A 16,161-nucleotide genomic window follows, 5' to 3' on the forward strand; every position below is an offset into this window, starting at 1 on the left:
GGGAACAGCAGATGGATACTAGTGCAATTGCGCTATGCTATGGGTTCATGGGGGGTCAGACACTGACTATTGGTGGTAATAAACATCACCATAATGATAGCATCCAATGTAGGATTAGCAGACACTGTGATTAGAACACATTGGGTTGAATATATCATATGGTAGCCAAGGTCAACAGACACTACATTAGGTCTAAAGGAAGGTGACAAGACACATTACTGTGAGTTAATGGGAGGTCAGCAGTCACCATGCTGAATCTAAAGGAAGGCAAAAAAACCCCCCATGATATTGAGTTAATGGAAGATCATCAGTGATGAAGCTGGAGGCTAAAGGGATGAAAAGACACCCTGCTGTGAGCAAACGGGTCAGCAAAAATTGTAATGGCAGCTAAAAGGGGTGGTGAGACACGATGCTATGAGCTAATGCGGAGTCAGCAGATTTTGCTGGAGCAAAAGGTTTTGATAAGACAAGATATTGTGAGCTGATGGTAGGTCATCGTACAGACACTGTGCTCTAGGCTAATAGAAGTGAAAAGAAGTGCTCTAAGTTAATGGGGTATTAGTAGACACCATGCTGACATATCCTGGGAGTAAAAACTACTGTGGTGGTGGCTAATGGAAGATCAAGAGGGATTGTGCTAAAGTTATTAGGAGTCAAATACACACAGTAGTGTTGGCAGTGAGGGATCACTACACAAGTAATGGTTACTAACTGAGGGTGAGCACAACCCATCACGGGGCCTCAGTGAAGGTCATCTTCATGCAGCAAGGCCATTTCTAAAGCCTTGGGAGGACTAAGTCTCCCATTGCCAGTGTCTTTTATCTGATCTAGTGGTCAAGATTCCTGGTTTTCTCCCTGGAAGCCCACATCCGGCTCCTGGTGTGGGAACAGGTAACTCTTTTATTGTTGTTTTTAAATTTTAATTGAGATATAATTTATATCAATAAAGTGCACAAATCTGAAATTTACTCATTTGATAACTTAATATGCATTTCAATCAAGATACAGAATCATTCTATCACCCCAGGAAGTTCCCTGCTACCCTTAGGAGTTAATCCCCATTGATTAACAACCACCAATCTGCTTTCTGTCACTACAGATTACTTCTTTTTATGTTTGACATTTTCCATAATAATAATAACTTTAAAACATAAAATTGAAAATTTTTAAATAGATGAGCTGAAGATTAAAAGAATAAGATAACATCTTGATAAATGTAATTAATACTCAGTAAATGAGGGTGAGGGCATGCTGTTTAAAAAATGCATAAAGTGTAATATATACATTTAAGTGTATGCTGTATTTGGGGGCATCTGATGATTAATTCAAATATCCTGGGTCTTCTATTTATTATGAAACATCCAGAAAACAAAACAAAAACATGTATTTAATTTAGCATCAATTTACTATAGCATGGTGCTACCAAATACTAACAGTAAAGGATTCACTTTTGCGGATCAAAATGGTGCATTAGAAAACATTCTCAGGGTGCCTGGCTGGTTCAGTCAGTACAGCATGTGACTCTTGACCTTGGGGTCATGAGTTCAAGCCCCATGGTGGGTCTAGAGCTTACTTAAAAAATAAAAAAAATAAAAAGATGAGCTTTAAAAATAAAACATTCTCAAAGTTGAGAGGTTTGTCACTAAACTAAAGGGTATTTTTCAGGCAAAGAAGAAAATGATCCTGGATGGAATGCAGAAAGGAATAAAGAGCAACCAAGGTGGTAAACATGTGTGTAAAATGAAATGAACATATAAAACAAAAATGTTTTCAGGGGATATATAAGTGTGTATCTGTGTGTGTGTGTATATATGTACATATATATATATAACATATAAATATTTATATAAACCCCACAATACATTATTATATTTTGAAATATATATGTACATACAGGTATATGAGCGAAGTTTCTATTAAAAATTAGCTTTAAAAAACAATTTTTTGGAGAAAGCCACAAAATACTATTGAAGGTCAAAACGGTGAGTTAAAAGATAAAATACAGACAAACCATATTCATGGATACAATGGCTTAAAGCCATTTTACACTTTTCAGACTGGCAACAATTTGAAAGACTGCTAATAAGTCCTGGTGAATACATGGGAAAATGTAAACTTCATCTCAAACTGCTCATGAGAGTATAAATTAGTACAACCTAGAGGGAAGAAATCCAATTATTTAACAAAGCTGAAAAATTTCTGTATCAATCTGAAGAACCCAGCTAGGGGACAGACACATTACTGGTTATAGTAGTGAAAAGAACTTATTATAAAGAATTTTTAACAAGTCACAAAATTATTAACCATGTAACTGAAAAGACAGAAAGAGAACAATAAAATTATCATGGAGGTAGCAACTGCAAGAAGCAGCTGGGCTAAGGTTAACCAGGAAAGAAACTGGAATTATTAAACATTGAAAAGGTGGAGGAGTAGTGTCATGTGGGTGGGACTCATACCTCTAAGGAGGTGGCACTGCCAGCCGCTGCTAGTGTCTCTGAGGGGGTCGGTGGGGTACCATAGGCTGTTCTGTGAGTGCTGGAAATCCATAACCTGGATTAAACTACTACCACCCCGAGGAAGTGCTGCTGGCCAAGGGAAGAAGCAACACCGGGCTGACACTCAGATGAACAGGGAGCTAACAGGAAGGGAAAAAAAGCAACAGGTCCCTTCTTCCTTCCTCACCCCCAAAGTTTATATTTAGTATTTCTTATTGGCAAGGCCCAACAGGAAGCAGATGGCAAGACAGAAACATGTTTTGTAGAGTCACAGCCCGAGCATCACAAAGCACAGTGTAGAAGGGGCGCATTGGAGCTAGGGTACAAGAGCTCAACAACTTAAACACTGCCTACACTCTATGACCCATCAGTTCCACTTTTAGATTTAGACACCAAACACAGACACGATACAAATGTCTTGCACCAGGGGAATGGAGAGAGAAACGAATGAACCAGACCTACATTTGTCAACATGGATAGACCTTGGAAAGGTAACACTGCATGAAAAGAGCAAGCTGCAGAACTTTCAACGCCATTTAATACCATTTATGTAAAGTTTTTAAAAGCAACAGAGTATTATATACTGTACAATTCACACTATACACACAAAAACTTTCAGGATAGATGAAAAATTCTCAATGTTGAAAGGAAAACCTTAACTTTACAGGAAAGAATAGGAGAACATTATCACCTTGAACCTGATAATATTCAAACATAAAACCTCAGCAGAAGACTTAACAAAGTTAAATAACCAGGCACAGTCCATGAGGAGATATCTGTAACACACATGACTGTAAAAGACTTTTATATTCTCATATATTAAAAAACAAACATGACACTTAAACGAAGAAGTAAAAAATAGCAGCCCATTATAAACAATGAGCAAAGGATATAGAACAGTCAGCGAAGAGAAGAAAAAACCCAAATGGCCAATCAACAGGTAAGAAGCTACTCCACCTCACCATTAATGAGGGAAATCCAAACGAAATGAAAACAACAATGAGCTTATCCCCTAACGGGAATCAGGATGTATTTTCACACCAGTGTAGGAGCCAAATTGTTACAGGTGTACTCTGTGTGCGTGGTGACCAGATCACCACGAAGGGTGTGTGGTGACCAGATCAGACCCGAAGGGCTTGATCAGATGGTGATGGGACTCTTCACAAAGAAGCTTTCTCCATAGTACAAGGCAAGGGCCGGCCTATGTGAGTTCTCTGATGTTCTGTGAGGTGTGCTTTCCGGCAAAAGGCTTTCCCACATTCTTGACATTCAAAGGGTCTCTCTCCTGTGTGAATTCGCTGATGTTCAATGAGGCGTACTTTGACATAGAAGGCGTTTCCGCATTCACTACATTCATAGGGTTTCTCTCCTGTGTGAGTTCTCTGGTGTTGACAAAGGGATTTCTTCATACTGAAGATTTTTCCACATTCACTACATTCATAGGGTTTCTCTCCGGAATGCATTCTCTGATGTTCAATCAGGCGTGCTTTCACATAAAAGGCATTACCGCATTTATTACATTCGTAAGGTTTCTCTCCTGTGTGAATTCGCTGATGTATCCCAAGAGATGAGTGTACCCTGAAAGATTTCCCACATTCATTGCATTGATAGGGTTTTTCACCTGTGTGAGTTCTCTGATGATTATTGAGAGTCATTTTCATTCTGAAGAATTTCCCACATTCATCACATTTATAGGGTTTCTCACCTGTGTGAATTCTTTGATGCTGATTTAGGGATTTCTTTGCACGGAAGTTTTTCCCACAGTCACCACATTCATATGGTTTCTCCCCTGTGTGAGTTCTCTGGTGTTGGGTAAGGGATATCTTAACTCGAAATGTTTTTCCACATTCACTACATTCATAGGGCTTCTCTCCGGTGTGAGTTCTCTGATGAATCAGGAGGGTTGCCTTCTCAGAAAAGGTTTTCCCACATTCAGTACATTCATAGGGTCTCTCTCCTGTGTGTGTTCTCTGATGTAGAATGAGTTGTGACTTCCTGCCAAAAGATTTCCTACATTCATTACATTCAAAGGGTTTCTCCCCTGTGTGAGTTTTCTGATGAGCGATGAGGTATGATCTTGCACTAAAGGTCTTTGCACATTCACCACATTTATAAGGTCTCTCCCCTGTGTGTATTCTCAGATGTTCAATAAGATTTGATTTCCTGCAGTAAGTTTTCCCACATTCATGACATCCAAAGTTTTTTACTCCTGTGTGTGTTCTTTTATGTCCAACAAAGTCTGTTTTCTTGTAGAAGACTTTCTCATATCCATTATATTCAACAGCTTGATCCAAAGTTTGAATCTTCTGATGCCGAAGGTCATTATCATGCCTGACGGCATTACCCCCAACAGAACTGTTGCCACACAGCATTGAGAGAGATCCTTTAAAAACAAATCAGATCACTTTCACTGAAAACTCAACAATGGCTTCCCTTGTTACAGTATCAAATTAAAGTGCTTAACAAAGCCTATAAAACATAGTCTATTCGAACCATGAGAGATGATGGACTCTGAAAAACAAACTGAGGGTTCTAGAGGGGATGGGTTAGCCTGGTGATGGGCATTAAAGAGGGCACATTCTGCGTGGAGCACTGGGTGTTATGCACAAACAATGAATCATGGAACACTACATCAAAAACTAATGATGTAATGTATGGTGATTAACATAACAATAAAAATTTTTTTACTTAAAAAAATTAAAAAAAAAAACATAGTCTATTAAAAAGCGCTTAACATAGCCTAAAAAACTCTACATAATTTGGCCCCTAGCTAACTCTCTTGATATTGCCTCTTACCACTCTCACCACCCACATTAAGCTACACTGGCCTCTTTGCTATTTTTAGGATATATCACTCAGGCCAGGCCTGACACGTACTATTCTCTCTACCCAGAATATTCAAAATCTACATGGTTCTGTCTCTCTCACATCACTGATGTTGGAGCACTAATGTTAACCTCACCAAAAAGTCTTCCCTGAGCACATTCTCTACAAGCACACAACCATCGTTATCTAACTTATCTTGCACTGATTTTCAAACATCATGTATTTGTTTCTGGTCTCTTTCCCTCATCAGACTGCAAGCTCCAGGAGAACAGAGATACTAGTTTATTCACTGCTGGACCCCTACACCTCGAATATGACCAGATTAGAGCTGATACTCCCATCCAAGTACTAACTAGGCCCAACCCTGCTTAGCTTCCGAGATCAGACGAGATCGGGCACGTTCAGGGTGGTATGGCCGTAGGCTAGAGCTGATACTCATTTAAGATTTGGTCGAACACTAAATGAATGAATGAGTGAATGCCTGACAACAGAAGGCATCCAAGGCAATGGAGGGAAGGAAGGCAATTTAGAATACTAAAGAGAGGCAGACCAGCTAAGAATGTCTTAGATGAGGCAGGCAGGGATAGGTAAGAGTGGTAGATAACTACAGAAATCAAAATAAAATAGGACAGAGTACTTAAATGTGAGCAAAATAATGGCATGTGTGATTTCCGTATGAAGTGTGTAGACCTATGTAACATCCAGTCATTTTCAAAGAGCAAGGGCCTCTATAAAGAGATTACTGAAGAACACTGCCCAAAGTCTTTTGACCTGAATTTCTGGGCTCTTATTTCCCGTTTCTGTATGTCTGGTTATTGCACACTCACCTGGGTAACCATGGCCTGAGGATTCCTCCTCTAATATCCACAGCTCTTCTCCTCGCTCCAACTTGAAGATCATCTCTGGTTTGGCCACGCAGAGGCCTGTTAATGGGAAATGGCACAGGACATGGGCCAAGTTGTCTGAGCTTAGGGCCTCTGATGGAGGAGGAAGGTGCATCTTCATGAGCTGCACAAGGAAGGGGGCCCATTTAAACCTTTCATTGGGGGAAGTGACAACACACACACTCTTCCTGGTGCCCCAAACTGATCAATCACCTGTGACCCTTGAATCTAGAACTAAAGTACCATTAAAGTCTACAAAGGCTGCACACATTACAGTAACCAAGAAAGGAAACACATGCTACCAGGAGTTACATGGACAATAATCCTCACCCACAGATGCCAGGTTGCTGTAGTTCTCCAACATCACATCCTTGTGCATGGTCCTCTGAGCAGGGTCCAGTCTGTGCCATTCCTGTCGGGTAAAATCCACAGCCACGTCCTCAAATGACACAGATCCCTGCAACAACAATCTGCAATGATCAGAATGGGACACACGGAGAAGATGTGTGGAAACTAATTTCCTCCACAGAGCACTATTAAGAGTTAACCAGGAGCTACACTGGTGACCCGACTCTGTGTCTTGCTTGATATTATACTTTGTTGGGGGGAAAATCCAAAACAGCCCTGCTTTGCGTTAATTTATCAATCCATGAAGAAAAGACTATTGACTACTGAGTTAACACTATGTGCCTGAATCTGTCTCAGATGTTGGTTAAACAAAAAGGAGTAAGAGGCACCTGGGTGGCTCTGTCCTTTGGGCGTCTGCCTTCAGCTTGGGCCATGGTCCCGGGGTCCTGGGATCGAGCCCCATGTTGGGCTCCCTGCTCAGCAGAGAGCCTGCTTCTCCCTCTCCCTCTGCCCCTCCCGCAGCTCGTGCTCTCTCTCTCTCTCAAATAAATAAATAAAATCTTAAAAAACAAAAAAAAAAACAAAACAAGAAAACAAAAAGGAGTAACATGGAGTGCCTGGGGACGCCTGGGTGGCTCAGTCGGTGAAGCATCTGCCTTCGGCTCAGGTCATGATCCCAGGGTCCTGGGATCAAGTCCCACATCGGGCTCCTTGCTCAGTGGGGAGCCTGCTTCTCCCTCTGTCTGCCACTCCCCCTGCTTGTGCTGGCTCTCTCTCTGACAAATAAAATCTTAAAAAAAAAAAAAAGACAGAGTGCCTATTCTCAAAGAGCTCATGCCCCAATAAAGAGACCTGTATATAAACACATTCTTGCAATGAGGTGTTACGGGAGCTATGCTAGACATGTGTGCACGGTGCAATGGGCTTTCACAAGGGATGGAATGGGACTCCACTTTGTGTTATCAGGTTCAACTTCACTTGGGGAGACAGAGCTTTGAATCCTTAAACAAGAATATAATTGCCCTCAAAAAATATGGGGCAATAGCATAAGAAAAGGCAGGAAAACATGAAATACACATGGTGAGTTATAGAACCACATATGAGAGTATGACAGAAAAATAGCACTTCAGGCTATGAGGAAATAAAGGGCTGTAGAGACATTCAGGGGCCAGAGACTGGAGGGATTTTTGACTCTTTTTTTCTCCAGATGATCAGTCTCTAAGACACTTGACTCCTTATACCATCAGAATATTTTCTGACCTTCCCACAATATACTTATATTCACAAATTATACAGAAGTACTGTCAAGTGGGGGGAAAGCACAGACTATTAACTCCCCCAAAAATGGCGTGAGCAGATGGGTTGAGGCTGGTGCCATAGATTTGAGATCAGCAAAACAAGAGAGATACTAGGTTGGCAGAAGGGGAAATTAAAATAGATCTTGGACCTCAGCTGGAGTGTTTATGACACATACTGATAGACATCCAGCTGGCAGGTGGATATATGATTCTGAAGCTCAGAAGGGAAGGCTAGGAGAGGCCAAGGAATGGGGGGCAATAACACTTCAGTACTAGCTGAAGCTACCAGAATAAACTGGATGGCTAAGAAAAAACAAAGAGCTTGAGAGAAGCACCAAGTAAGTACTGAGTCAGCAGGGACACCAGAATTACATGAAGCTTGAAGGAGGAGGGTACTGTGGGACAGAGAAAATGGGTGAAATCCTGTTGGTTTTTTTTCATGCACCCCTGCCCCAAAGTGAGCCCCAGAGCCAAAGCTGCAACCTTGTAGCAGCAGACACCTCACACTCTAAGGAAGAGAAATCCTTTTCTTTGGCAAGGAGAATAGCTGTCTGAAGCGTGTAGAAAGGATCCCCACTGCCTTTTCTCTAACCTCCCACCACTTGGCCCCAAGGGCAAATGCAGTTATAGAAAGTGAGTGCCAAAGTGGAGAGACTAAAGCCCTAACTGTCCAGCCAAAAGACCATGGAGGGGATCATGAGGGATCAGGACTGTGGGGGAGACTGCCCTAATAAAATAGCCTCAGAATACATGAACAAAACTCGGGCACGTGGGTGGCTCAGTCATTAAGCGTCTGCCTTCGGCTCAGGTCATGATCCCACGGCCCTGGGATTGAGCCCCGCATCAGGCTCCCTCCTCGGGGGGAAGCCCGCCTCTCCCTCTCCCACTCCCCCTGCTCGTGTTCCTGCTCTCTCTGTCTCTGTCTCTGTCAAATAAATAAATAAAATCTTAAAAAAAAAAAAGAATACATGAACAAAACTGAAAGAACGAAAAGGAGAAATGGGCAAATCCACACTTATGGCTGCTGACTTTCAACACTTCTATTACTAGTAAAAGTAACTAGTAGACAGAAAATCAACAGGAATATAGAAAAACTGAACACCACCAACCAACCAATTCACTTTGCAGAGCATTCCACTCAAAAATATAGAAATTAAGTTTCTTCAAGTACACATGGAACATTCACCATGCCAGTACATACCCGGCATCATAAAACAAACCTCAACATAATCAAAGGCCCATTGGGTACCAAGGAAAATTGACCTGGAACAATCAACTCTGAGATATATCTTAATAAAACAATAAGAATTTAAAGACAAAGAAAATTTTCATCAGGGCCTCTAAGCAAAAAGATGAAATAATTTCCAAGACAGAATTAAACTGGCATCAATTTCTCAAAAACAAAGCAATAGTAAGACAGTATTTTCAAGAAAGTTATGGGAAAAAAGTACAAACAAAGGAAATTCTATGCTTTAAACTTGATAACTCTTCAAGTATCAAGGCTATTAGAAGAACAGTGGAGTGTGCCAAAACACTTGTGCCCTTCCTAAGGAATTTAATAGAGCTGTACCGTCCAATTTGGTAGCCACTCGACACATGTGGCTATTTAAATTTAAGTTTTGATTAATTAAAATGGAATAACACAGAAAATTCAGTTTCTCAGTCACATCAGGCATATTTCCAGTGTTCAATAGCCACATGTGGCTAGTTACAGTCCTAGACAGCAGAGATACAGAACATGCTCATCACTGTAGGAAATTCTATTGGCCAGCACTATACCAAATGATGAGCTTCATCCAACCAAAACCAATGAATAGGAAAATTCTGGCAAAAGCCTAACAGTGAGCATTTCATATTCTTATTGTAAAGCTAAAACTAAAGGCTGAGGTCATGGGTTGAAGGATAATGTATAAACATCAAGTTGTTCTGACAAAGTAGAAAAACAACTAAAAATGGAAGAATAGAAAGAAAAAGAGAAAAGATGAGTAAGATCATTGACTGCTATATAGGTAAAGGTGAGAGACAAATTAGATGTTATAAAAGATTAATAAAGAAAAAAAGGTAGGGGCACCCGGTTGGCTTGGTCAGTGGAGTGTGTGACTCTTGATCTAGGGGTTGTAAGTTCGAGCCTCACCTTGGGTGTACTGATTACTCACAAAGAAAATCTTAAAAAAAAAAGGTAAATTGGTACAGCCATTATGGAAAACAGTATGGAGGTTGTTCAAAAAGTTAAAAACAGGAGCATCTGGGTGGCTCAACTGGTTAAGCATCTGCCTTCGGCTCAGGTCATGATCCCAGGCTCCTGGGATCGGGCCCTACATCGGGCTCCCTGCTCAGTGGGGAGCCTGCTTCTCCCTCTCCCTCTCTCTCTCTCTCAAATAAATAAAATCTTTAAAAAAAAAACAACAAAAAAAACCCTAAAAAATTAAAAATAGAACTATATGATCCAGCAGTCCCACTTCTGGGTATATATCTGAAGGAAATGAAATAACTATCCCAAAGAGATATCTGCACTCCCATGTTCATTGCAGCATTATTCACAATAACCAAGATATGAAAAACAACCTTAGTGTCCATCGATGGATGAATGGATAAAGATGTGGTGTATATATATATAGAACCGAATATTATTCAGTCATGAGAAAGAAGGAAATCCTACCATCTGCAACAACTTGGATGAAACTGGAGGACATAATGCTAAGTGAAATGAATCAGACAGGGGCACCTGGGTGGTTCAGTTGGTTAGCATCTGCCTTCGGCTCAGGTCCTTATCTCAGGGTCCTGGGACTGAGCTCCATATTGGGCTCCCTTCTCGGCAGAGAGTCTGCTTCTCCCTCTCCCTCTGTGCTCACACTCGTTCACTCTATCTCAAATAAATAAATAAATAAATAAATCTTAAAAAAAAAAAAAAGAAGAAGAAGAAATGAGGGACGCCTGGATGGCTCAGTCAGTTAAGCATCCACCTTTGGCTCAGGTCATGATCCCAAGGTCCTGGGATCAAGTCCCTCATGGGGCTCCTTCCTCAGTGGGGAGCCTGCTTCTCCCTCTGCCTGCCATTCCCCCTGCTTATGCTCTCTCTCTCTGACAAATAAATATTTTATTTTTTTTTTTATTTACTTGACACAGAGAGAGAGCATAAGAGGGGGAGCGGCAGGCAGAGGGAGAAAGCAGGCTCTCCACTGAGCAAGGAGCCCGATGTGGGGCTCGATCCCAGGGCCCTGGGATCACGACCTGAGCCGAAGGCAGTTGCTTAACCAACTGAGCTACCCAGGCGCCCCTCTCTGACAAATAAATAAATAAAAGTCTTTTTTTTTTTAAGATTTTATTTATTTATTTGAGAGAGAGAATGAGAGACAGAGAGCACATGAGAGGGGGGAAAGGGCAGAGGGAGAAGCAAACTCCCCGCTGAGCAGGGAGCCCAATGCGGGACTCGATCTTGGGACTCCAGCCCAGGATCATGACCTGAGCCGAAGGCAGTCGCTTAACCAACTGAGCCACCCAGGTGCCCCAATAAATAAAGTCTTTAAAAAAAAAAGAAATGAATCAGAGAAAGACAAATACTGTATGATTTCACTTATATGTGAAATCTTTTTTAAAAAGGTCAAACTCAATAGAAGTAGACTAGAATGTTACCAGGGGTATGGGGGAAATGAGGAGATGTTGGTCAAAGAACACAAAGTCAGTTATGTAGATGAACAAAGTCTAGAGATCTATGGGGCACCTGGCTGGCTTAGTCAGTGGCACATGGGATTCTTGATCTCAGGGCCGTGAGTTCAAGCCCCATGTTGTGTATGGAGATTACTTAAAAATAAAATCTTCAAAACAAAAGTCTAGAGATCTAATGTATAAGCTGATGAAGACTATACTTAATAATCCTATATTGAATGATGGAAAATGCTAAGAAAGTAAATTACAGGTGTACCCACCACACATGAAAAACAGTAACTATGGGGGCGCCTGGCTGGCTCAGTTGGAGGAGTGTGAGACTCTTGATCTCGGGGTTGTTGAGTTCAAGCCCCACGTGGGGTGTAGAGATTACTTAAATAAATACAGCTTTTTAAAAAAATGGTAACTATGTAAGGAGATAATATGTTAATTAGCTTAACTGTAGTAATCATTTCAATATATATATGTATATCAAATCATCATGCTGTATACCTTAAACATATACAACTTTTATGAATAAATAAGTAAACAGAAAGAAAGAAGGGTTGACTAAGGGTACTATAAGAAGTATTAACACAAATGGGTGTCTGGGTGGTTCAGTCAGTTAAGCTTTGGCTCTTGATTTGGGCTTAGGTCATGATCTCAGGGTCATGAGATCCAGCCCTGCGACGGGCTCCACAGTGAGCCTGGAGCCTGCTTAAGATTCTCTCTCTCCCATGGGGTGCCGGGGTAAGCATCCTACTCTTGGTTTTGGATTGGGTCATGATCTCAGGGTCATGAGACTGAGCTCCACCTTGGGCTCTGCACTCAGTGTAAGGAGTCTTGAGATTTTTTTCCCCTTACCTCTCTCTCCCCCTCTGCTCCTCCCCCCACTCTCTTTCTAAATATCCTATGGTCTCTTTCTAAGATAAATAAATAAATAATCTTTTTAAAAAAGATTCTCTCCCTTGGCCCCTCCCCCCCAGCTTGCGCTTGCTCCCTCTCTAAAAGAAAAAAAAAGGAAGTATTAACACAAAGGGAATTACCAGCATAAAAATACAACCTTCTTAATTACCAAAAAAATTTAGAGGAAACACTCAATAAAGAAAGAAACACAGGGGGCGCCTGGGTGGCTCAGTTGGTTAAGTGACTGCCTTCGGCTCAGGTCATGATCCTGGAGTCCCGGGATCGAGTCCCGCATCAGGCTCGCTGCTCAGCAGGGCATCTGCTTCTCCCTCTGACCCTCCCCCCCTCATGTGCTCTCTCTCCATCTCTCATTCTTGCTCTCTCAAATAAATAAATAAAATCTTAAAAAAAAAAGAAACACAGTGAATATAACATATACACACAGTAATTACATCAGAAGATAAAATGAAAGAATTGAGACCAAACATATTTGTATTGTTTATATCATCAAACAGTAACACAAATAATTGTAAATGGGCTTACCTCACCTATTAACCAAAAAAGGTTTTCACATTGCCTCATAAAACAAAGCCCAACAACGCCATGCACAAGAGACATGTTTAAAACAGTCATTCAAAAAGGCTAAAATTAAAGAGATGGACAAAGATTTACCAAATGAAAACAATATAAAAGCAGGCATAGAAATCCTGATGCCAAAGTAGAATTCCAAAAGCAATTATATGAGCCAAAGAAGGATACTTTGTAACGTTAAAAGCCCTGTCCAAAATGAAGATTTAACAACAAAGATATGTGAAAATACCTATGCACAAAGTTACACAGCAAAAGCCTATATAAACCAAAAAACTATAGGAATACAAGAAATAGAAGCATTCTCTGATGGGAGACTTTGATATACCACTCACAAAATGAGACAGCTTAAGTGGACAAAAAATAGGCAATGATACAAAGGACCCAAGCAACATAATCAATAAGGTGAAACTTTTGGATCTATATATATTGAACATTACACCCAGATCATACAAAATATACTCTTTCTCAAGCACACAGAGGATATTCACAAAAATTGACCATATAGTAGGGCACAAAGAAGATAATCTCAGTAGGTTCCTTAAAATAGCAATATTACAAACACCAACTACAATCAGTAATGAAATTTAATAGTTTGAAATTGACAAGCTGATTCTAAAATTCATATTTAAAAAAAGAAAGGACCTAGACAGCCAAAGCAATTTTGAAAAAGAAGGAAAAAATTAAAGGGCTTACATTACTTCATTTTAAGACTTATAAAGCTACAGTTCTCAAGACAGTATGGTATTTTTGTAAAGATATACATGAGACAAAATAAGATTTAGAAATAGACCCACACATGAATGGTCAATTGATGTCTAACTAAGGTGTCAAGGATATTCAGTGGAGAAAGAATACTCTTCTCAACAAATGGCTCTGGAACAACTGGATAGTCATATCCAAAAAACTTCAGAGTTCCTGAAGGATCTTACTCAAATGTTAAGACTGGTTATCTCCAGAAGGTGAGATTATGAGGATTTTTCAAATTAAAATTTTTATATTTCTGGTCATTTAGTTAAGGTGGTGTCTATCAGGTTTCTCCATTATAAAGTTACCAATTTTCCCTATGTAATTAATGAGTAATCTGTGGGGATATAACTTGAGACTATGCAAATATTTTGTTCCTCATTCAACTTTCATCCAATAGCTTTGGCATCCATCAGTGATTCTTGCTTGGCTCAGTTATCACTTCAATGGTTTCAAAAGGGTTATTTTTCTTTTTTTCTAAGATTTTTATTTATTCATTTGAGACACAGAGATACAGAGAGAGAAAGCATGAGCAGGGAGAGAGGCAGAGGGAGAAGCAGGCTCCTCGCTGAGCCAGGAGCCCGACGTGGGGCTCGATCCCACGACCCTGGGATCATGACCTGAGCCAAAGGCAGACACTTAACCATCTGAGCCACCCAGGCGCCCCAAAAGGGTTATTTTTCTAACTCTCATTCTTTCTACATTATTAATTGGCATTAGACATTACGGAAGAACTTTCCCTTTCCCTTGTTCATTCATTTATTATCAGTATGGACTCACAGTTTATCTTGGTCTCCAACCAGACTGAACATCTAGCTGGGCACCCAAGGCCATAGGCACATGTGTGGGTAAAATGGCCAGGAGGGCAGAGAAGAAACTTCTCTGGGACTCTGTCATGGAAGAATAATGAACTGTGATTCCAAAATCTGCTGGTGAAGTCCGAACAGGGGCAATAGTTAGATTAAGAGGATATAGGGATACAAGAGTTGATGGAATTAAGGTGGAAGGTTGGATGAAAATGGGAATGTTTGGACTTTATGTGAAGTGGTTGCATCTCTGTCTAAATGTATTCCTGAGATGGACATTATGTCTGACTAGGGAATACTTCTTTGGTCTAGTATGGTAACACAGAAGGAATGAAAGTTCACCCTTTGGGCAGTATTAATTGTACATGATAAGTGAGAATCTTCAGAATTGCCCAAGCCTATATAAGTTGTTATTCTGAAGCAGTACAGAATACATGGTGGACAAAAAGAGATTACTGTTTTAATTAATGGCATGTTAGAAGCTGGAGTGCTGGTCCAACAAATTCTCCTAGAACAGCCCTGTGTGACCTGTGAAAAAGGTGGATGGCACAGGAAGACTAACAGCAGACTATCAAGGCTTAAATAAATTAGTAAAGCCTTATAGCACCAGTAGCTCCTGATATGGTTTCAACGGTGGAAAAATAAAGAAAGCTGAGGAGATTGGTTCTCAGTGACTGATCCTGCAAATGCTTTTTTTTCTATCTCAATATAGGAAAAGAGTAAACAGCACTTGGGGCGCCTGGGTGGCTTAGTCGTTAAGCGTCTGCCTTCGGCTCAGGTCATGGTTCTGGGGTCCTGGGATCGAGCCCCGCATCGGGCTCCCTGCTGGGTGGGGAGCCTGCTTCTCCCTCTCCCACTCCCCCTGCTTGTGTTCCCTCTCTCGCTGTGTCTCTCTCTGTCAAATTAATAAAAAATTAAAAAAAAAAAAAAGAGTAAACGGCACTTTGCTTTCACATGGGAAGGATCCTAATTTACATGTACGGTACTACCATGGTATTCTCTGAATTCACCAGCTGTTGTAAATCAACTATCATAATTTGGTTAGAAAGGATTTGGACTTGATGCAGGTCCCAAGGCTAACAATACACTACATTGATGATATCATAAGATCAGAAACTAAAAATCAAGCCAGGGACTGACTGACATGCAATAGTGACACATGATGAACAGAGTGAGTTGAAAAATCCAAAGAAAATCCAAGGGCCTCCTCACATGGTGAAATTCATCAGAATACCCTGGGCAGGAGCTATCCATGACATTGCACAGGCAACAAAAAATGAACTCCTGTTGGACCGCGACCATGGGCAAGAGCCAGGAACTGGCTGAAGCTTGAGAGGTCCTGTCATTCTCAGAACGTAAGAAGGCCTCAGGTCCTGTATAAAGCATGAGTGATGGAATTTACACTTCTTCCTGAAAGGAGGATTCTGCGGTCACCATGTCAACCAGCACAGATATTTCCCTTCATCTGATGAAGATCAGGAATCTAAACTTACCTGAAAAGCTAGAGAGGCACCATGTGTTCCCATTGGGATGGCGGGGTTTGCGGCAATCATTGTGTGTGGATTATATAAATTGAAGAGCAGGGCAAATACTAAAATGTTGTCTGTTTACCTGATCC

General features: G+C 40.8%; 1 protein-coding gene across 8 annotated transcripts in view; it reads right to left on the reverse strand.

The window, feature by feature from the left end:
* Positions 1-1,896: 1,896 nt before the first annotated feature.
* The window catches only part of ZNF157 (zinc finger protein 157), a 44,610-nt gene continuing 30,345 nt past the window's right edge, over positions 1,897-16,161 (reverse strand). For 4 of the 8 annotated variants that reach the window (XM_073901886.1, XM_073901887.1, XM_073901890.1 and 1 more), the window contains 3 exons: positions 6,536-6,662; positions 6,149-6,244; positions 1,897-4,878 (listed from right to left, as the gene is read on the reverse strand). In XM_073901886.1, the coding sequence (XP_073757987.1) occupies positions 3,656-4,878; positions 6,149-6,244; positions 6,536-6,662 (1,446 nt within the window). In that variant the 3' untranslated portion in view covers positions 1,897-3,655. Of the gene's footprint in view, positions 4,879-6,148; positions 6,330-6,535; positions 6,834-16,161 lie in introns of those variants that run through there. The other 4 variants (XM_073901892.1, XM_073901889.1, XM_073901888.1 and 1 more) reach the window with 3 other exon arrangements.

The sequence above is a fragment of the Callorhinus ursinus genome, unplaced genomic scaffold, assembly GCF_003265705.2.
Source record: "Callorhinus ursinus isolate GAN/ISIS: 27379988/994484 unplaced genomic scaffold, GSC_fseal_2.0 scaffold16, whole genome shotgun sequence".
NCBI lineage: Eukaryota > Metazoa > Chordata > Mammalia > Carnivora > Otariidae > Callorhinus > Callorhinus ursinus.